At 42.0% G+C, this 23,049-nt stretch overlaps 1 protein-coding gene across 1 annotated transcript in view; it reads right to left on the bottom strand.

The window, feature by feature from the left end:
• Positions 1-5,980: 5,980 nt before the first annotated feature.
• Positions 5,981-23,049, bottom strand: part of AKAIN1 (A-kinase anchor inhibitor 1) — a 29,075-nt gene continuing 12,006 nt past the window's right edge. Inside the window, exon 2 of the mRNA XM_030549551.1 lies at positions 5,981-6,878. Within this exon, the coding sequence (XP_030405411.1) occupies positions 6,688-6,878 (191 nt within the window). The 3' untranslated portion in view covers positions 5,981-6,687. The remainder of the gene's footprint in view (positions 6,879-23,049) is intronic.

The following is a 23,049-nucleotide window of genomic DNA, read 5'->3' as shown; positions in this document are numbered from 1 at the left end:
TCACCTAACAGTTTCTTTCCCCTACACCCACTAGAGAAACCTAGCTGCTTCTTACAGCTTTTTCTACCTCAGCTGAGCTCTTTCTGGCTTTTATGAGAACTCCTTAAGCTGTCACCTCCTCCCTTGCACCACAGCACTGATTATTCACAGGTGGGACTGGATCTATCTTCCCCTTTGAGCACCCATCACCATGTGACAGAGGCTTTTTAGGTTAATGTTCACACCAAATTCAAATGTCCCTCTCTCGGAATGCAAACAGAACGTGTTCCCACCATATTTGTAAACTTAGCTATAGTTACAAAGCAAATGTAAATAATTGGAAAATTCTGAACTGTGCAACATATTCTGAGAGAACACCTGCTAAAGACCATTGGAAAATGCTTCCTTTCCTCTGTAATATTATTTATTGCTGTTGCTAGACTTGATGAATGGGGAAAAAAAATCACCACAACATCATAGCACACCCTATAATTCCACTAAAGTACTAGTCAGTAAAATAAGCAAAAATGTGTGAATTAGTGTTTCTTAAGGCTTAAGACTAGCAGGTCCATACACAAACCCCAATAAATAAATCACTGGGAAAAATATTCTAAATTAAGTAGGATCTAGGAGAATAATGCCCTTATATTTTTTATAAGTAAGCAAAATAGAACCTCTGATTAATGAGTAAAACCTCTGCTTTTGATAATCCCATACTACTGTGAAGAATATATTACCATGGGCTTACTTCTTAACCCACTAAATACATGATCCTACAAGCTGTTGTGCACAGGTGGACCCCTGCACTCTTATAGGGCCCCATTGAGATCAGTGAGGCTGTGCAAAGCCCAGGGGGTTTCCCTCATGGGTCCTGAGTGGGTAACCAATGGAAAGTGGTCTGTCCTATATCCTTTCAAGTAGCTATTTTATCCCCAATTATTCCAATTCAATCTAGGTCAGTCTCCTTAAAAAGATTCCTTTAACAGAGCTATTCTATATAGGTTTTTATACCACACTCATCATTGTAGTATCTCATCATCTTCCAGAATGAACCCAAACTCCCATGGCAATACACCCCTTTTTCATAGTAGGGAGTTCCCATATAAGTCTCTGGACCTTGCTGTGTTACACGGGAGCTGTTCAAGATTGCTCCAATCAGCATTATTTGGGCTGTTAGTGGGAGTTATCCACAGCTGTTTCTTATTTCATCCCTCTGGCTCCACTCTTTATCTTGTCCTTGGGGTGTATGCCTTTGCTTTAGGGTCATCAATCTGCCATCTGAGTGAAAGTTGTGCCTCTTGACTCCTCCACTTTCTTCTTGACCATCTGGCCCAGCTGTCCTTTTTCAGTTAATTACCATACATTCTTTACACACACCAAACAGTAAATAAGGCCATAAAGCTTCTATCCTTTTAAGAACAATTATTAACACAATCAGTATAGAATAAACTCAGAACAATTTCTTATTAATTCAAGGCTACATTTTCTTCTTACTAATTCAAAACTAGCAAAATGGAGTATAAAGCAAAATAAGCAAAATGGAGTACAGTTTTACTTGAGACAATTTCTTCCCATAAGGTATTTGCTTACACATTAACCAAGGTGAGTGTGACATTATCTGATTAAATCATTGTTGGTACCACTGTTACATAATTGCAGTGAACCTTAAATGAAGTGTGATGCATAGCTAGAAAGCATCCTTTGCAGGATAAATGACCCAGAATCAATCTTTAGAGACATGTTAGAAAAGTATATGAATGGTAATTAGGGCCAGTCCATGTTAGATGGGCTAAAATTCTGAAGTGCAAACCTGTGTTGTTAGAGAATTAGTGATACTTATTGTATGTGTTTATTTGTATCTTGTTAGATGTTAGCCATGTAACCAGACAGTTCCTGTCACTATACCTATTGATTCAGAGATCAAAAGGGAATATTAACATTTAGATGAATCTTGGGTGAAATAATGTCATTGTCTATGTGTCTCTTTAAAGTTTGTGATAAATTGCCCAATGGATAAATTGCCTTATGTTAATCTGTGTAGCTAATTATCGGTGATGTTTAGGAAATAGGCCTATCTCAAAGTCTCCGTGATTGCCTATTGTTCGCCTAGGGACTCTGGAAGCTGTTGAGAGAAGACCTGGAACTGTATCAAAACCCCTTTGGTCCTGATTCTGTTATCTCAGATCTGCTTGATGCTTCATGCAGGGGAAGCTTAAGCCATAAGACTGAGATCTCCAGAGTCCTGGATCACCCTGAATATGGACATTGGAATACAGCCTATGGACTAATTCTAAAAGAATTCTTTTCAACTATAAAGCTCACCATCTTGACTATGAATCTGATCTCAGAACTGTACTCATGTATATTGATCTTTTAACCAATACACACACACACACACTCTCTTTTAATAAATCTTAGTTTAGTTCATAAGAATTGGGTAAGATCTGGAACATTCATTAACCTGGCAGGTAATGTGTCCAATCCTTTGGGATTGATAGAACTTTCTTATATGATTAATAAGATTTTCAGTAATCCTCATCATATTTGACTTGGGTGTCCGGTGGAGGCCTGAGGCAGAGTTGCCTTAAGGGAATTGTGTTGTTGCCTTCTGGGTGACCAGTGAGGTATTATAGAGGCTGTTTTGTTCATGTCTGGTAAATTTAAGTATTGAAATATTCATCAGCTCTGGGGATTGTCTGCCCCATTCTTTTCAGTTCACCTTAATTGAGTGACTTCAGCGTGGCTCCCTGGGTCCCTGGTCACAGCAACTAACACCTATTTTGTGTTATTTGTTCCCTCCTCCTCCCCCACACCCAGCTGAAGAAGCATGTGCAGTAAAGTGCCTTCTTTTTGTTGGGTTTTGTTTTTGTTTTTCAATAGATATATCTGTTGCTATGTACTTTGATAAGACAAGGTGAAAGAAATGCACCTTGCACTGGAAGTCAAAAGCAGTGAAGTTTGTGATGGTCATATTTTGGGTGAGTTCATTCCATAGGCTTGGACTAGCCCCAGAGAAGGTTCTCTCTCCCATGCAGACGAACTTTATTCTTATTGTGTTTGGGTTGAATGCTGCATTCATCTTCCGCCATCATCTCCTATTTGTACAGTATGAAAGATTATCTAGTGAATCCGAGATTTGTTTTTCTTCTTCTTTTAATATAAACCTAGCGACTTAATAGCATTTGTATTTCATGTCACATATAAAAAGGATAATCTATATATTTCAATTAAAAGTGCCTCTTACTGATGGAACTTAACTGATTTGTATGTTTATTATTATTATTATTGACAATTTCCATTCTCAGGTGCTGGAATGATAGTGGAAAATCAGTTAGACATAATGGTGAACAGCAGCTATAATTAAAATGTTGAATGCTCTTTTTGTGATATTATCAACAGATATACAAGATGTTCAAACTCTAGCAACAATGTTAATTTAAGTCATAAATAAAATGCATATGCACTAAAATTAAAACAAATGTCTTTCCAAATAATAGATGAAAATAATGGACATACATTGCACAGACAATTAGACACAACTCTTTGCTTCTATTTTTCCTAAAATCTTCAGAGGAAATGTTTGATCACAAATACAGTGTAGCTCAGTTACCTGGAAATAAGTTATACAAGTTAACCTAACACAAAAGATGTCAGCAGGCATGGCTGGGGTTAGTCACGGAAGAACCCAGTCTTACTTAGCATTTTTGTTTTTGGCTGAGCATGAGTACTTCTCACTATTCATATCTCCTTTTATTTCTTCTGCAAGTGGTGTGCAATATTATTCTATATCTTACTTTAAAATATTTTGATTGTCTCAAACTCTGTTAAAAGATGAGTGTTTGGGTTGAACACTGCATTCATCTTCCCCCATGATCTGCTATCTGTGCACTATGAAGAGCATCTAAAGAAGATTGCTTTTCTTCTGCTGCTGATATACACCTACCAGTAGAGATGTGCACCACCTTCCATTTTTGAGTATTGGTAAAAAGGCCTCCATTTTATCTGAAATAACTTCTAGTCAGTTATTTTTCTCCACAAACACAATCTTTCTACCAAATACCAAGAAGCAGATTATGCTTCTTTACCATACTGAGTATGCATTAAGCTAGGGTAAAATTTTCTTCCGTGAGTTACACTGCAGCTCACTTACACACAGGGCAGATCATAGCTACGTAGTCTGGGTGCAACCCATATATAAGAACTCCCACTGTCAACAGAAGAGACTAAGTGTACAATATGTATTACAGCTACATAGTATGCATATGAGACTCACACTGTACTTCTGAGAGAAACTATACTATTGAGATAACTATTGTTTTCAATGCTTCCTCCATGCCCCATCTGTAGTTTCAATCTAGTGTGATTAGGCCTGAATAGTTTCAATCTGAAAATTAAGCAGCTGGATCAAAGAATGAATTCTTTTCCCTTTTCCCCAGAACTCAGACTTCTGTCATGACAATGGAATTGGTGGACATGACTTACCTGCAGGAAAGAGTGTTAAGAATAGCTAAGGCACTGGACATAATGAAATGTGATCTAGAATGCTGAGAGGCCATATTGCCACTAAGCTAAGGAGGAACATGACGCACACTGCACTTTAGTTTTGAGAACCGGAATTTCACAGAGGTTTTGAAACTGTACTGAAGGTTTTTATGTATTTGAGCCAAGATTGTTTGGGTTAAAAAGACAATTTAGAAGCAACTTTGGGAAGGAAAAGGATAATCTGGGATGCTTTCTGTGAATGGGAAGAATATCCTGAAAGGGATGATGGGCCTCTCCTTTCCTTTGCTCTCCAAGTGAGAATTTCAGAGGCTGAAATGCATCCTCTGTCTCCAACTATGGAGTCACTCCAAACTAACATCATATTCTAAATTGACCTTTCCTGCCCGTCAGATTCAGAATTGGACCTTGCTCTTGATCTACCTTTCTAAACCTCCAGAGAAACAATATGCTGGTTGTTTAGACAGGAAAAATCTCTCCGCCCAAGGTTGATACCTCCCATCAGCCATCTGTCATATGACCATAAAAGACAACAACACAACAGCTTCTTCCTTCTCTTAGTTTTTGTCTGTCCTTGATTAGTGAAATTCATTAAATAAAAACTAAGTCCTATGTGTGTAAAAGGAGGATGTTTCATTGCAGTTCAGTTCAGCTTTCCATCATTTAAGGGTTAAGAAAAACTGGTTTTATTATTTGGATTTGGACTGGGCCAGATCATTATCTGGTGTAAATCAGCATCGATCAATGGGAGCTAATAGAGCAAAGGAGAACATTAGAGGATGGGTGGTTATTACGGAGTTAAACTCAGCCCATGAGAAAGAATCCTGAAGTTTAGCATTGGCGGTAGTTTAGTACTAGCAATAGGGTGCACCAAGTAATAGCCAATTAATCTATAAACCAAAAGAATACTCTGAGAAATGTCTCATTGATAAGCAAATGCATTTAGGAAAATTTGTCTCCCTCTTTACAGACTCCTGATGCTGCATCTGCTTTCTCCAAGTGAAATATTTCTACATGTGCTACATCTTGTGCTCATTGTGGCCAGTATTACAGAAATTCATTTGAGGCAAAGGCAAGATCATTTCTTGCCTAGTGTACATGGAACTTCACTCCACTGGTATCAGAATGCAACCTACAATTCAACAACTGAACATAAAAGTGAAAAAGTCACATTGAATTAATTTGGTTTTCATATAGACTTCATGCACCTCTATTATTAGCATTTATGGGCATTTCTTAAGTGTTACTTTAGTGTACATGTATATCATGCGAATCTATATTAAAATGGCAAATAGTTAAAGTCATTTTAGACCCAGCAACTGGGAAACAAATGTCTTCTATCCCAAAATTAATTCATAGTGTATTTTCAGCCTCCTGAATTTTCATAAATTCAAAAGCTTTACATATTTTAGCTATTTTAATTCTATTAGTTATTATGAATCTAAGCATACATGAATTTGAAAAACTGGAGGAAGAATTAGGCAGCAGTATAACATCCTGGGTTCTTTTCTTTTATTACTGGTAAATTAAAGGAATCTTTGAGGCTCAAAATAATGTTTGTGCAAAAGATTAGAAATGTATCGGACATTTACATCATCTGCAGCATAATCAGTGAACTATATAGTCATAGATAATGTACTTTGTAAAGAGACTGTAAAAGAACAAAAAAAAGATATTTGTGCATGAAACTTTCCAGATCCATTTTACAGCTGCTATTTTGTACAGCCCACATTCTATCAAAATAAAACACAAACTCGTGTTTCAAGGAGCCTGAAAGCGCATCTCCTACACGCTACAATATATTGTTTAGTTGACACAGCCAATCCCTAGTAAAATCTGTAACTCAGTGGAGATATCTGCCAACTGAACAGACACAGATGATGCACCTAAGATTCATGCAGAAGGGCACTAACAATAAGCTTTTGCATATAAAACCATCCCTTAAGAAGAGATTGTGCTTGAAACTATTTTATAGCTACAGTATTTTTGTTCATTATGTTTAAGAGGCACTGCATAAATATGAAGTGAGTCACCTAATGCACTTAATATTTCTCAATTGAGAACTATTGCAGCTTTACTCTATGTCTAGGTGCTGATTATACTTTGGTTTGCTTTACAGTAGTAACATTGCACTGGCAACACAGCTGATACTAAGAGGCAAGCTGGAGATACTGCCAACTGGAGGACCAAAACAAGTAGTTCACTCTTTTACTTCTTTTCATGCTTCTTGGTTAATTCCCCTCTTTCTAACTGCAGACTCACACTGCTGTTTACTCTCTTCTCCTTTTGTTGGCTCTCCTGAGAGACTTGCTGAACTGCCTGCAGGATGGCAGTTTGCACAATCTGTTTGCTGGCATTCTGCAGCGCAACTTCTTCTTGTTCATTTCCAGATTTCTCACCTACAAAAAAAAAGTTTGAAAAAAGGAATTTAAGTATTTTTGCTACTTAAAATACATTAAAAGTAATACAGAAAAATTCTGTTAGCAAATTGTAAAGGTAAAGATTAAACAAGACACCTGCCATGACAGGAGGTGATCTAGAAAGGTGGATCTGTCTACAACATTATCAGAGTCAACACAGCCTTCAGCAAGAATGAAGAGGGATGGCTTGTTCCTGCATAGATACACCACCTGAATGGAGGAGGGGGGTGTGCGTCAGATAGAAGAGCTACTCAGATATGGAATGGTTACATGTTTACTTGGTAGGTTGAGAGGATAGGAGCCTTCCATCAACCCTCCTGGACAACAATTTACTTGGGCTATGCTCTTGGATGAGGATATAGACTTAGCATATCTGACACCTTCTCCTTTATTGCTATATAAGACTATGCTTCTAACAGTTTATTTACCTTTAATAAAAAAAAAGCACCAAACCCAAGTCCTGCTGACATCTGTGTCAAAATTTCCATTGGCTTCAGAATTTGAATTATTGTAAGGTGTAAATTTGATTAATCTTTAACAAACTACATCTGCAAATACATTTGCATAAAAACGTTACTGACCTGTTCTGTAAGTGCTGCTCATGATGGTGCAGATGTGTATTCCACTCAGGTGTGTTTATGCCTAGTGTACCAAGAGTTGGAGATTTTTTTTCGCTGCAGCAGTACCTGTCACTGTCAGCACAGTGTATACACCCTGGGTCTCCTCATGGCCCCTTCTGAGTCTATGTAAGGGTGCTGCTAATTCCTAATTCCCCCATCTCAATTCATTTGGACCAGAGAGAGAAACAAAGACTCCAGGGAACAGAGGATGGAGGGTGGGTCATGGAATACACATCTGCACCCACATCTAAAAAGAACAACAGTTACAGAATGGGCAAGTAATTATTTTTTCTTCAAATGTGTGCAGATGTTCATTCCACTCAGCTGACTCACTCCCAGTATACACTTGGAGTCTAGTTAAACAATGACTATAATATTAATTTGCCAAAATTTTCATCTGGTCCTGATGCAGTTAGGATGGCATAGTGACGCATGAATGTGTATAGTGAGGACCACATGGTAGTCCTACAAATGTCCAATATAGGAACATCTCTCAGGAAAGCAACTGTTGAAGGTGGAGCCCCAGTAGAATGGGCTGAGAGTTTGGAGAAGGAGTGTCAGCTATCCAATATGCTGTCGTAATCCAGGAGGTGATCTATCTTGAAATCATCTGCATTGAGACTACTTGCCCTTTCATACAATCTGGAGAAGACACAAAAAGACAAAGATATGTGGAAATTCCTCATCATTATTAGAACATGGCTTAGAAAAGAAAACCAGACATTCTAATGTCTGATTTAAATAAAAAACTGACACTACTTTGGTTAAAAACTGTGGATGTGGCCTCAAGACTATCTTGTCCTTGAAAAATATTGTGTAAGCATGGCTCATTATCAAAGCTCACAGTTCAGATACTTGTTTGGCTGATGTAATGGCTATGAGGAATATGGTCTTCTGTTTTGGCCAAAAGTAAGCAAATGCTCAAAAGCAGGCTCCTAAGAGCTGCCAACACAAAGTTAAGGTCCCAGGTCAGCACCACATCCCTAATAGGCAGAAAAAGGCCCATCACTCCCTTGTGAAAGCTAGTTCTGGCAACCTGGAGAATACCAAGCTCCTGGGACAAGAAGATAGATCGCTGAGATTGCTGCAAGGTGAACTCTCAGGAACTCATGGAAAGGGCTGAGGATTTCAAATTAAGATGGTTCTCTAAGATGTTCTGGATCCTTGCCTCTGAAGATTGTAGCTCATAACTAGGGGGACATATGGAAGACCTTTTCTCCTTAGCCATGTAAGTTGTCCTTGTTAACTGCTTTCTACTGTTAAGCAGAACCTCTTGAACTGCCAAGGAACATGACTTCTCTTTGTCTAGCCACTCACAAGCCATGCAGTGAGGTGAAGGCTCTTGAGGTCTGGATGCAGTTTGTGACCATACTGCTGTGGCACTAGGTCCTGGAGGAGAGGCCGAGGGTGAGGAAATTAAACTGAGAGACTGAAGTCTGAGAATCAGCATGGCCAGAGCCATGCCAAGTCTACGAGGATTAACCTGACTTGATCTTGTTTGTTTGTAAATGACTGGAGGATCAGGGAAATGCATACATTAGATCCAGTCTCCACACCAACAAGAAGGTGTCGGTGAGAAAGTCTGGACTGTGGCCCACTTGAGAACAAAATGGATGATTCTACCTATTGTCTTTTGCAGTGAACAGATTGACTAAAGGAACACCCCATGTTCAGAAGATGGATTTCAGCATCCTGTTCTTGAGAGACTACTTGTAATTGTGGGAGAATCTTCTGTGGAGGAAATCAGTGTGCTGCAAAACTCCCAAAAGCTCATGTCTTCTTGACAGAGCTGAGTGGAGCAAGCCCCGCCCCCTCTCGTTCAGATAGTACAATGCAAAGATATTGTTGGTCCAAATTTGGCCCAACAAGCCCTCTGATACGAGAAAGGCAGACTCAAAACACTCTGCGAATAACTCAGAGCTCAAGGACAATCTGCTATGCAGATTGGACTCTTTCTCCAACCAAAGCACTTGAGTTTTTGAGCACCCCAGCCTATTAGAGCGGTTGGGTGAGAAAAGGGAATGCCTACACATCCATTGTCTGGGGCCATTCACCACTCCAGGGAACATATTACCGCAGGCAGGAGCTTTTTAAGCCAGAAGAACTCATTATTTAAGCCAGAAGGTGGCACAGGAAGTAGTCTGAGCAACTAGGTAAATCCATAGCTGACTGCTAAGTTGGACTCTCTCACTTCACTCCTGAGCCCTACCTTTTTCCTGATTTCTGCCTTCCTGTCCTGTTCCCCTGGTTCCCGCCTTGTTCCAGATCCCTACTTCTCTGCCCTACCTACTGACTTTGGCTCTGACCCTTGGATTGACCTCTGGCTCTGACCCACACCTCTGATTCCTGGCTCCTGACTCTTGCAGCAACCATTAGGCCTGACCACCACTGGTCTGACCATCTACATCCCAGCCTATGACACCAATCTGTTCAGGTTGTGTCTGGGTGATAGATTTCAACCATGAGGCCGTGTGGCCCAGCAATCTCAGGCAAGTCCGAGCTGTGGTGGACAGATGAGATCTGAGGGATTTGCACAAGTCATGAATCATTTAAAACTTGTGAGGAAGAAAAGTAATCAAATTCATAGAATTCAGTAGGGTCCCAATGAACTTGAGCCTCTGAGTTGGAATAAATATAGACTTTTCCTTGTTCAGAAGGAGTCCCAGATGACTGAAAAAGCAGATGATTAACCCGATGTGGCACCAAACCTGATCCTGTGAAGAACCTTGTACCAGCCAATCATCCAGGTAAGGGAAGATGTGGATATTGTTCTTCCTTAAGAAGGCTGCCACTACCACTGAACATTTGGTGAATACACAAGAAATCGAAGACAAGCCAAATAGAATTACCATGTCCTGGCAATGGCGGTTCCCCCCACCCCTCACCAGAAAACTGAGGAATCTCCAGTGATTGAGTAAAACCACCACAGGGAAAATACGTATTTCAAAGATCAAAAGCAGCAAACCAACTGTTGATATCTAGCGAGGGGATTATAAAAGCAAGGGTAAACATGGTATCTCAGTTGCTTGAGGAACTTGCTGAGAATCTTAAGGTCCAAAATAGGTCTCAGTCCTCCCTTGGACTTGGCAATAAGGAAATCATGGCAATAGAAGCCCTGTCCTTGAAACTGCAGGGAAACTTTTTGTATAGTCCTTAGAGTGAGTGGAGACTGAACTTCTTGAAGGAGCACAGACTTGTAAAATTCGTCTCTGAAAGGGGATTGGAGAAGGGGGACGAATAAGAACTGGATCAAATATCCCAGTCCCTTAGTACTTAGGATCCACTTGTCCAAGATTATGGTCTCCCAAGTGAGGAAAATCTGTCCCGAATGGGTGGTTGGGGGCAGGGGGAAGGGATGGGTAGATCATTGGTGGTTGCATTGCTGGTCTTGAAGAATTAATGAAAAAAGTTGTTTCCCTACAGCACGTTGAGGGCGATACGATTGGTTAGACTGGAACTGTATGCTCTCCTCTTCCTAGCAGAGTCATAGTGCCTTGGGAGATAAAAGGGTTGCCTCTGAATATTATTGAGGAGGCTTATACTGATGTTTCTTGGTGGCCAGGTGTAGGACACACACCGCCTTCCATCCCCAGAATGTGTGAGTCTTAAGAGTGCAACACCTCATTTGTGTTGTCTGAAAACAAATACTGACAGTAAAAACATAAGTCCTCAATAGACTGCTGAATGTCCAGCACTATCCAGGATTTACATAACCTTTCTCATTATAATTGCAGAGGCCACAGCCCTGGAGGAAGTATCTGCAATGTCTAGGGCAGACTAGAGTGAAGTCTTTGCCATCATTAAGAAGGCCCTGAACTCTTCCTTTGTATTGTCCAGCAATGTGTCCAGGAACTTTGACATCACCTGTTAATTAAGAAAATCATGTTTCACCAGGAGGGTTGCTGGTTTACTATTCTCATCTGGAGTGAGGCAGTAGAATAAATCTCTCCTCCTAATGCATCTAGTCTCTTAGACTCTTTATTTGGGGGAGGAGGGATTGCAATTTCCTCTGCAGCAATCTCCCATTAACAAGTGTTGACAACTAGGGAGTTCAATGCTGGGTGGGAGTAAAAACACTAGAACCCCTGAGAAGGGACATCACTGTCAGAGTTAGAGATGCCGATGTGAGTCACAAGGTTTTCTCCAGTTGCAGAAGGGCATCATTAATCAGGAGAACTACCTTTCCCAGTGCAGATGCTTGGAGGATGTCCAATAACTTGTGGGTATTTTTCCTATGTCAGCTCAGGTTCAATGTCCAGGCCTATAGCCATTCTCATAAGTAAGTCTTGGTAGAATTTAAAATTCTCTGGGACTGGAGAAGAGGAAGTCAGTACCTCTGAGTCATTCAGAGAGGGCAAAGCCAGAATTGCGGGGGCCAATGTAGCCTCTTAAGGCAAAGGTTGATCATCTGGCAAGGGCTCACCCACAAGAAGTGGTTCAGGAGGAGGGGTATCCTTCTGTATCTGCATCAAAGGTAGCTCTGGAGGTTCATCTGCCTCACAACTGGATGGGAGGGGGAATCTATCCTTGGACAAGTGCTGAGGTCCTGACCTGAGGGAAAGAGATCCACCCCATCAGTCCCCTGAAGGCCATTGTGGGAAGGGCTGTGGCACAGTAGGCCAGTACATATTGGACCAGGATGGTCTTCCCTTACTATAAGAGTGGCTGTGCTCTCGGTACCAATTTTTGTCCCCTAGCTGATGCTTGGATGATTTGCCTGACCCCTTTCATTGAGAATGAGATGAATGAGAGCTGGAGTCTTGACTCAGAATTTGATGAGTTCTTAGTGTAGTTCATGGGCATTGGTGGAGCGCACCCCAGTGGGACCACTGGATATCCCAATTTGTGTACTGACCAAGGAAGGGGAGGTACCATCAGTTACTGTAAGGGAGTCCTGGGATGGCTGGATGAATGGGTCCAGGACCAGGAAGGAGCATACCGCTGGTACTGATGAGCCTGATGGAGCCAGTCCCCACTCCAAAAAGCAAGTAGGCACCAAGCAAGTAAGCAAATAGGTATCAAGGTCAGAAGTGTAGCAGGCACTGAGGACAGAGGGGGCAATTGTACCAGCCCCACAGGCACGACGACCATGGACAGTGCCTGTTTCTTCATCAGTACTGGGGCCATAAGCATTTGTAAACTGTGTCCCGAAGTCAAAGGATGTGATGGACATAGAGTCACTGTGGGTCCCAATGTAGAGCTCACCTCTTGTGTAAACAGAGATGCAGGCACAGAGAGACATAGCAGATCTGCTGCTGCCATAAAAGATTGCAGAGCAAAAGGCTACTGAAAGGGATGGCACTGCTACAGTGTTCCTAGGTGCCGAACTCGATGTCTGTCTCTCGGATGGCTCTGGAGTCAACAGTATCGTACCAGGATCCTCCCACCTCATTACCGAGGAGACAGAAGTTGATGGTCCAGATCTACCTTGGGTACCTGGGTCTTGATGTCACTTAGTGCCTGTTGAGGATAATGAATTTCTCTTCAAGGTCTGCTGACTCTGATCTATTTTATGGGTCCTCTTATGGGGAACCCCAGAAGGTGAACGACCCCTTTCCCTTCTAGGGGTCTTCCAGAATTACCGCAGAGGTAGAGGATGCCTGATGATGGCTGGACAAATGATCTGACGAAGGCCCTGGTGCTGAGGCAGGCCTCATAGTTAGGGACCTACCAAATTCACAGCTGTAAAACGTGTCACAGACTTGTGGAATCTGGTCTTTTGTGTGCTTTTACCCTATACCGGGGATCAGCAACCTTTGGTACGTGGCTTGCCAGGGTAAGCACCCTGACAGGCTGGGCTGGGCTGGTTTGTTTACCTGCCACATAGGCAGGTTCGGCCAATCACAGCTCCCACTGGCCGTGGTTTGCTGCTCCAGGCCAATGGGGGCTGCGGGAAGCAATGCAGGACAAGGGATGAGTTCCCTCTAATTTTTCCCACGCCTGTGTGGAATGAATATTGTTATGTGCACCAATATGGAGGTGATGTGTCACACACCAGCTCCATATTGGTGCATATAAAAAAAATTCATGTGGGGGGGCAAGGGGTTCGGCATGTGGGAGGGGGCTCAGGGCTGGGGCGGACAGTTGGGTGTGGGGTTGTGAAGGCTCCAGCTGGGGGTGTGGGGTCTGGGATGGGGCCAAGGATGAGGGGTTTGGGGTGCAAGAGGGTGCTCCAGGACTGCAGTGGGGAGAGAGAGGACTCCCCCCACAGCTCTAGCTCCCCACAGCAGCACCTGCGCTGGGGGGAAGAGGCGCCTCTCCCACTGCATCAGCTCTGAGGCTGGGGCTGCGGGATAGGCGCCCCTTCCCTGGCCGTGGCAGATTTGGGCTGGGGCTGAGTTTGAGCCAGGCGAGGGATGCTCTGGCCACAGCAGGTCCATGGCTGAGTTGTGGCCAAGGGCCAGGTGCCACGGCCACAGCAGGTCCAACCATGACTGCATTCGGGCCACCCCTCCCCCAGCTGCGCAGCTTACAGGAACTTAGGTCACGGTATTGCCACCCTTACTTCTGCACTGACTTGGGAACTGGGTGGCCAGAGAGCGGCGGCTGTTGGCCGGGCACCCGGCTCTGAGGCAGCACCCCACCAACAGTAGCACAGTAGTAAGGGTCTCAATACCATACTATGCCACTCTTATTTCTGCCCATCTGCCTTCAGAGATGGGTGGCCGGAGAGTGGCGGCTGCTGACTGAGGACCCTGCCCTTACATGGCCTTGGGAAAGTCCATGGAGAGGAGCAGGGTGTGCGCTATTCCCCGATGAGTACTGCTGTGGGGAAAAAGTCTCTGGCTCTCAGTGCACCAGGTGTGAACACATCTGAGTGGAATACCACTTGAAGAACTACACAAATTACTGAAAAAACAACAACTAGAGGTGCATATTGCTAATTTAAGAAAAGTTGGCTTATTGATTCTTGTTTCATCAGTGTTACAATCAAGAGAAGAATTGGAGTAATGAAGCAACAGAGGGTCAGGATCCTTAACTGTTGTAAACTTGGTGCAGCTCCACTGAAGTCAATGGAACTACAAGGATTTACGTGAGCAGAGAAGCTGGCCAAAAGTTTGCAGTGAAGTAAACGTAGATGGGCTACAGTCAGGACTAATTATTCAACAGGAAAAACGTTGTATCATGTTAAGGATTTGTCTTGATCCAAGAAAAGAAATGTCAGTGTTAAGGACACAGGGCCAGATATTTTTAGGCATGTAGAAATACAGATAGGCACCTAATGGGGTTTTCAACAGCAAGAGATAGATGTTTGGACCCAGATACTTGATTTCAATGGGAGTTAGGTGCCTAATTACCTTTTGAGGATTGGGGTCCTAGATGATTTTGAAAATCCCATTAGCCCCACCTATCTGCACCTTTAGACACCTAAATGGTTTTGAAAATCTGTCTGAGAGTGCTCATAAGGCTGCGAGTTTGCCACGGAAGTCACAGATTTCATGACCTCCGTGACTTCTGTGGTGGCCACCGCCCCTCCCTCCCCTCCTCAAGCAGCAGAAGGAGCTTGAGTGGGGTGCTGGTGGTTAGGGTGTGGGAGGGGGTGAGGGTTCTGGGTTGCGCTAACCTTGGGGTGGGGGGGGCTCCCCAGAAGCAGCAACATCCCTCAGCTCCTTGGGGAAGATGTGACCAGGGGGCCTTGCACGCTGCCTCTGCCTGCAGGCACCACCCTCACAGCTCCCATTGGCCACAGTTCCTGGCCAATGGAAGCTGCAGAGCCAGCGCTCAGGGAGGCAGTGCACAGAGCTGCATGGTCACACCTATGCCTAGGAATGTTGCCACTTCCAGGGAGGCATGGAGCTGGGTAAGGAGCCTGCCAGCCCAACCAACACCTGCCCCCCAAGTACCAGTGCAAGTCCCAGGCCATGTGGTGCCACCTGCTCCCCCCACCCTGAGCACTTGCAGGGGTCCTGGGCCACATCCCACTGTCTGCCTCCCCAAGCACCAAAGGGGGTCCCAGCCTCCCCTCCCCAGTGCCCGCAGCACACCCCTGGGCCACATCTCTCCCCAAAATGTAGTCAGGAGTATATAGTACAAGTCATGGATAGGTCATGGGCTATGAATTTTTGTTAACTGCTCGTGACCTGTCCATGACTTTTACTAAAAATACCCAGGACTAAAATGTAGCCTTACTCATAATGCAAACTCTGCATAATGAGTGAACCCATTTCATTCTTAATTGGCCTTGTTGTGCCTCAGTATCAGGATATGTAATTGGCTTTCTGTTCTGAAGCCACATGAGAGGAGCTCTTTACATAATAACTAGGGTAAACCAGAGTCCACTGAAGATTAAGTTCTGTGTGAAGCATTCTGTGAGAAATGCCCAGTCTTTACTATACAAATCTTTCAAGATAAATTTTAAGATTCTTATGACAGCATAAATAGCAAAATGTTGTTCACACCTGATGGAAAACAATGCAAAGTCTTGGTGTTATATGTCCAAATCAAAAGCACGACACCATCCAAACTACTAATCTTATGAGAAAGAGGGAATTTGTGAACTCTAATACTTTATAAGGATAGATGTTGTTTAGTTTTAGCGAGGTCATTTTGAAACGTAACTATTAACTTAATGTAATTTTATTTTTAAATTATCATACTTTAAGATAGATTTTGGCCAAAATATAAAATAGGAATGTGGTTTACAATTTTGAAAGAATTTATACTTAGTATTGGAGCTGACAACATTTGGTCCCATGTTAAAGAAGCTAAATCAAACTCCTAGAAAGCCAGATTTTAGATGAGAACATTGACACAATGGAACCACTTGAATTCTTGGCACTATCTGCTCCCTTCTATTCATTTTCTTCCATTCCCAAGCATTTGAAACAGTAAGTGTTTTCTGGATGCAGTTCAATGTCATTTAACAATAAAATGCACAATATTTCTCTATTATCCAAGAACTAATGTATCACAAAGCCAATTTTTTCTCCTGTAAGGCAGTCAGAGGTCATCCAACTTCAGCTGGTGTCCTAAAGGTGATATTTTATCAAGAGGAATGGACAAATATAAGATTGAAAACATAGCAACATGTGTTAAAGTAGGGTTTATGCAATTTCATATAAATTTCTAGAAGCTTGATGTGTGTCCAAAAACTTCGCTTCATCCACCAAATCAGTTTTTATTCCTAACAAAACATACTGTTACCAAGCATGATGCTGTTGAATGTTGTCCCCCCTCCCCGCATTTATCTAGGGGTACTTCCATGTTGATTTCACAAGTTCTTTCTGATTTTCTGCATTTCGTTTATATTGTATAAATCTGAACTTGAATTTATTTCTGAAGATGATAACATCAGGGTCTTGTCCACAATAATACCAGAGCTTCATAGACATTTTTCACACTGTGAATAGCCACATGTGAATTAATTTTCTTCCTGTGAAGTTTGTTCTCCCCACCCCCATGAAAAATGGGCAAACAATTAAGTGTGGTATGTTTCCCAAATCCATGAAAATGTGACTTTTGTGACTTTTTTTTTTTGCCTGTGATGATAGAATTTTTGCAGAACTCCAGACTGCAGCATGCATAATGTAACGTGATTAATTCGTTGTTTAGTGTTTTGAAAGTGTCCAGCAAATCACTGATTTACTATGCTGACATTACATAATGGATCAGCCTATGAAGTTTGGAAATGTGTAACAGTAAGCAATTTACTAAAACTCCACATGCTATTGCTGTGTGAGTATTTGCATGAATGTTTGATCTAATTATTTCACAAAGGGAAAATCCTGTTCCCTGCCGTGGGGGGGGGGGGGGGGCAGGGAAAGGCTACATTCCCAGAGTGGTGCTCTGAAGGGCTTGGTCCATGACACCAGGCTGGGTGCTTTGAGGGCAGGAAAAGGCTGTGGCTGGTGCTGAGGAGTTTTGTTTTGCAGCAGGTCCACTTCCAAAAAATTCTAACTCTAATACATCTTTCAGCAGAGGGGCTGTAGTAAGGTAACAGCATTGTGTCCAGAAACTAGACTTGTTTAATGACTAAGATCCTGATCTGGGTATCAAAGAGTAGGAAGGGATGATTTGGTATCCATACATTTTAATCTAGGTTCTTATACTGGCACCCATCACTATAGTTCCTCTATCTGCATAATAGAAATTTCTAAGTTATCTGACTATTAAGTAAAAAAACTTAGCACTTGCAGACCAGGGAGTGGTTATATTATCACTAATAAACAGCACAGGCTTCCCTTTAGCTAGTTGTTCAATTCCTGAGACTGCATTTAACTTAACTTTTACTCCAGCTACCACAATACATTGAAAATGGTTTGCAGAGTCAGTAGTTTTGTACCCCACCCCCCAAAATAATTTGAGAAGTTCACAAAGCCTCAGACTCCAAGGGTACATCTATACTGCTGCTGGAACCATGCTTCCCATCTGAAGTAGACAGACATATGCTAGCTCTATTTGCGTAGTGTGGCTCAGGCTAGCCACCTGAGTACAGAGGCTGGGGGTCTGGCTGGGTTTGTAGTCAGATAGCTGGCCAAGCTGCCAGCTGTTCTATCCCTGCTGCACTGCTATTTTTAGCACACTAACTCAAGCAGACCTAGCCTGTCTTTCTACACAAGCTGCAAAGCATGTTTCTAACTGCAGTGCAAATGTACCCAAAGAGTCACCAATCTCAAACTTAGAGTTCCAGTTTCACCAAAAACTGGCACTGTACATCAGCAGCTAAGCTTTTGAAGTACTCTTGGCTGGGATCAAAGCTGCTCTCCATGAAAGAAAAACTATTAATAATTTTGGGAAAATATAGTATTATAAATAGATTCCAAGGCTTTTTTCCCGCAAATCAATGGAATTATTGTAATTAAAAATCAAGAACCTCTTGTGTGGAAGATCTCACATGCTCTGTGGTGTTTCCTGGCTTCAGAGTACACATAGGAAATGCTTTCATGAAAACTGAGTTATAAACTAGGATTATAAAAACAGATTAAGATTTGCAGAAGGTGTCAACCCAGTCTGCATATACTCACCTTCACACACACACATACACCTCTGCACCTACTCCACCCCCTCACAAGCATCATGAGTCTTCTTGCATGACCTTGAAATCAAATCCCTCTCCCACCCCCTATACTGTGGGCCTGCATTCAGACTTTCTGCCTTCAGCTTGCTACAGACTAGCTTTAATAATGTGTGTATGCCACAGGAAGCTAGTTTTCAACAGACAGTCACGCTTCAGTAAGTCTCTGAATCACTCATTTCTTTCCACATATCCATGCAAAAAGTTGTGGAATATTATTGTGAAGTTAACCCATTTAAGACACAAGCCTGCTATTACACACGGATAAATCAGAAGTAGCTCCATTAAGATCAATGAAGTTTCAAAGTTATAAAATTGGTTTAAGTGGCAGCCAAATCAGGTATTTCGCAGGAAACAGAAGCAGCACTTCTGGTGAACTGAAGGAGAGCAGTGGCAGGATGGTAAATGAGGAGTGATCGTGAGGGATCTTAGACTAGGAAAAACTGAGTAGACATCACTCCTCACTGCCAACAATGTGGTGTTTATTCATCCCATCATATCTTCCTACAGTATAAGGCTGCACTGAAGGCTCATAAAATGAATGGTACCTTTTCCTTTTCACCAACAAAGTTGTGACTGCTCACTAGCAATTAGGATCCCTAAAAGCAGCTGTAGTAAGTGGAGCCAGGGGCTTTACCTTTAGTAGCACATATTATGCATGAACACATATGACTGTGAGGAGAATGGCTGAGCACATATAGCAGGTTACATAAATCCCAAGCATTCAAAGAAGAAAGGAAGTCGGAGGTAAAAGCTTAGGTTCTGCTTTGTAGCAGCAATGAGTGTAGTTTCGTTTCAGCAAACATATACACTAGAAACTGTTCTTTATTCAAGGTTCTTTTCGTGTAAATAGCTTTCAAGTTACTCATATTTAAAACTAAAAATCACATTCTTTTTGGCAAATTTCTTGGCAATAGTTTAGAACTTTTAATTGAAGCAATGGGGATTAATTTCTCTGACTTGGTTACAATCATAATTTATGTAAATACGTTTAAGTCTGAGTGAATCTTGAACCAGATCTGCATTCTGAAACTGCTTATCAGTAGTACTTGCGTATATTCGCCATCCTTAAAAATGTACCATTTAATTTTATAACCATACAGTTTTGGATTGGAAGACTAATGATTTATATAAATCTGTTTACGCATTTCCATTTTCATGGATGTTATATAATGTATTGTGCTATTTATTTGCAATATGATAGCACAATTATAATTTTATTTACACAATTACTCCGTTAAAGTCTGGATACAGCAAATGGAGAAAAATATTGCTATCTAGAAAATCTCAATCATATATTAAAAGTTACTAAAATTAGATGTATAAGTTCACAACTAAAAAGTCCTAATGAAATTTCAAATTGAGATGGAAGTGTGAGAAAAGAGACTATGATTAGCTAAGAACTATGACAACCTCTTTTTAGGCACACTTTTAATTAAGGCAGAGAGGAGAGAATACAGTTTAAGAAAGATATAACTGGCGTAGATGTATTTTGTCTCTGTGGAAGAAGCTACAGGATGTTGCCTGTAATATAAAGTAATTGCTAACAGTTACGATAGTAATTTAAGCTGTGTACAGGTGGATCCCTGAATCTACATGGAGTTCACTGAAGAATTAGGACCTTAGTTTGCAACCCATACATCTTCCTCTTGGTTTGTGCCAGTGGAAAAATTCTTTGAGGTCATATTGTCTTCATTTTTGCTACATTAACACCCTATAGGCGGCTGGCGTGCTGAGACCACTGCTTATCATGCTGACCAATATTATTTTATTGTTTCCTTATACTCCTCTTTCCGTCTATCTGCTGTCTCTTGTCTTATACTTAGGCTACATCTATACTATGAACTAGGAGTGTAATTTCCCTGCTTGCGTAAATGGAGCTCACACACAACTATAAATGGCAGTGTAGCATGGGAAGTGGCAGCAGAGGCACAGCTTAGAGGTGCCAAGTACATCTGAAACTGCCCAGTTTCAGGCGAGTTTGCACTTGGCCTGTCTATCCAGGCCTCCACTGCCACTGTCTGTGCTACCACAGCAGCACTGCTGTTTATAGTTATGTTAGCTTAATGAGAACTAGCACAAGTATGTGCACACGAGCAGGGGGATGATGCTTCTAGCTCGTAGGATGAGAATGTAAAGTCTCTGGGGAAGGAACAGTCTTTTTGTTCTTGGTACAATGCCTAGCACAATAGGGCTTGGTCCATGAATGGGGTTATGACAGGGTAGCTGGTCTCTGTGGATAGACTGAGCCCAGCGCCCCTGGACTGGAGCAGGTGAGCCTAATCAAGCTAATTAGAGAGGTCCGGGCTACCCCGGGCCTATACAGGGCTGCTAGTAGGCGACTGGGAATGAAAGACTGAGACAGACTGAACTCTGGGCAGCAAAGGTCATACTGGAGTCGCGTTAACTCCTGTGGTGAGTCCCTGGAACAAGGTGGAGCCAGAGTATCAGGAAAGCAATCCTGTGGCTGCTGCTCCAAGCCAAAAGCAGAGCTGGCTGAGGGAAGGAAGCTGCCAGGAGCTGGAGTGGCAGAGATCCCTGGGACGGGTGGCCCTGAAGCCTAGGGGCTAGCTATTGACTTAAGATTGTGTTCTGTTTGTTTAACCTTTGTTATAAAAGAATAAACGTCCTTGCCTGGGAGTGGCAGTGCATGCTTGGAGATGGGGTGCAGCAGCAATGGCACCCACGGACAGGATTTCTGAGCCTTATAATAATACAAATAATTAGGTTGGATGGTGTGTGGCAATAAAGTGTACCACAAAATGGGAAGCTGAGGTCAGTTCCTCATTCTTAGGTTGGCAGTAGGTGTTGGGAAAGTGATATCTTCTTCCATCTGATGATTCTTCTTTGGTTACATATTTTTGTGTATGTAATGTGTGTAGCATGATTTGTTTTTAGCATATAATTTAATATAAGATGATGAAAAGCTTATTTTCCAATTACTTTTATAAACTGGTTGAAGAGTTTCAGCCCTGGAAGCCCAACCAAAATAAGGAGGATTTCAAGGAGAGATTTAAAGGGTGAGGTTGTTTGGTGTCCAAGATCAGGGAGTTAATTAGTCACGTTGCTTGTATATTAAGAATGAATGAGGCAGTCACCAGACCCCAATCCGGCAAACACTTATGCAAATGCTTAACTTTATGCGTGAATAGTCCCCGCTGAACTTTGTGCTGGATTAGGTGCTGCTTTGGACACATCTGAATCTAGATGTATGACAAGAAACCTTCGGTGTACATTATAGGATTAAGTTGTAACCTTAACAAAAGTATATGTTTAAGTGACTGAAATGTCTCTTTCTTGGTATTAGAGTTAGTTGTGTCTAATATTGCCTCTTATTCTTTATTCTGGAGTTATATGGAGACATGACTGACTAGTGTGGAAAGTCTGAGGGCAATACCCAGCTGATTCTACAGCAGAAAGAGAAGGGAATGAAAAATGCTTAAAAGCAGTTGCACAATCAGATTATTATGGGTATTTCAGCCTTTAAGCTGTGAATGAATAAGGTTCATTCATTGGTTCCATATACTCCTGGGGAAATTCTGCTCCACTGCGCATGTGCAGAATTTATATCTGTGACACTGACACCCCAATATTCACTACTGCCATGTAATTAGGATATGCTTTGTACAGAGTATGTCTTGTGAGGTATCATTCTAAAAGTCTTGATCTGCTAGACATTAATCTCTCATTGGACTGTATATGTTATCTTTGTATATGAAGTTTCAGTATGTGTGTTACACTGAAACATGTTATGAGGTTGAAAACACGCACAAGCAGCCTTTCAGGTACAACAGTAAAAATGTCAAACAATGTTAATGGCTTATTGAGGAAATGAACACAAGCAAGGATTACCTCAGGAACTGTGTACAATAGAAACCTGTCAGAGATAGCACTACACATTGGGAACTTCTGACCCAGGTCACAGCAAAAGAGCTTTCAAGCAAGTGGGGAGAAGATACAAAAGGGGGACAATGACATTGGGGCAGGACCTCAGTCTCCCTGCAACAAAACACCTGGAAACTCCTGATGGGCAAGGACTGAACTGTTGGAAGTGATGGTCCTAGGCTAGAAGGCTCATTAGCTGTGTATGAAAACCTGGGAAAGCCAAAGCAACTTGTGCCTTAGGAGTCAGCCAGCCAGTTTATGACTCAGGGTGAGAATTTGCTAATTTATATCCTATCTATCTAGTGTGTTATCCTCAATTTGCGTTTTTTGTTTATTTATAAGGTAATCTGCTTTGATCTGTTGGCTATCCATTATAATTACTTAAAATTAGGATGAACATACAGCAAGTGTGAAAAATCAGGACAGTGGGTGGGAGGTAATAGAAGCCTATATAAGAGAGACCTAAAATTCAGGACTGTCCCTATAAAATCGGGACATCTGGTCACCCTACTTAAAATCTACCTCTTGTACTTAATAAACTTGTTTTTGTTTTTAAACCAGTTTGTGTAAATCATAACTGGGGGGCAAAAAGCTGTGCATATCTCTGTCCACAGTGAAGGAGAAGCAAATT

This window comes from Gopherus evgoodei, chromosome 2 (assembly GCF_007399415.2).
Source record: "Gopherus evgoodei ecotype Sinaloan lineage chromosome 2, rGopEvg1_v1.p, whole genome shotgun sequence".
Classification (NCBI taxonomy): Eukaryota; Metazoa; Chordata; order Testudines; family Testudinidae; genus Gopherus; species Gopherus evgoodei.
Note: the sequence above shows the minus strand (reverse complement) of the source record. Positions and strands in the feature narration are given on the sequence as shown.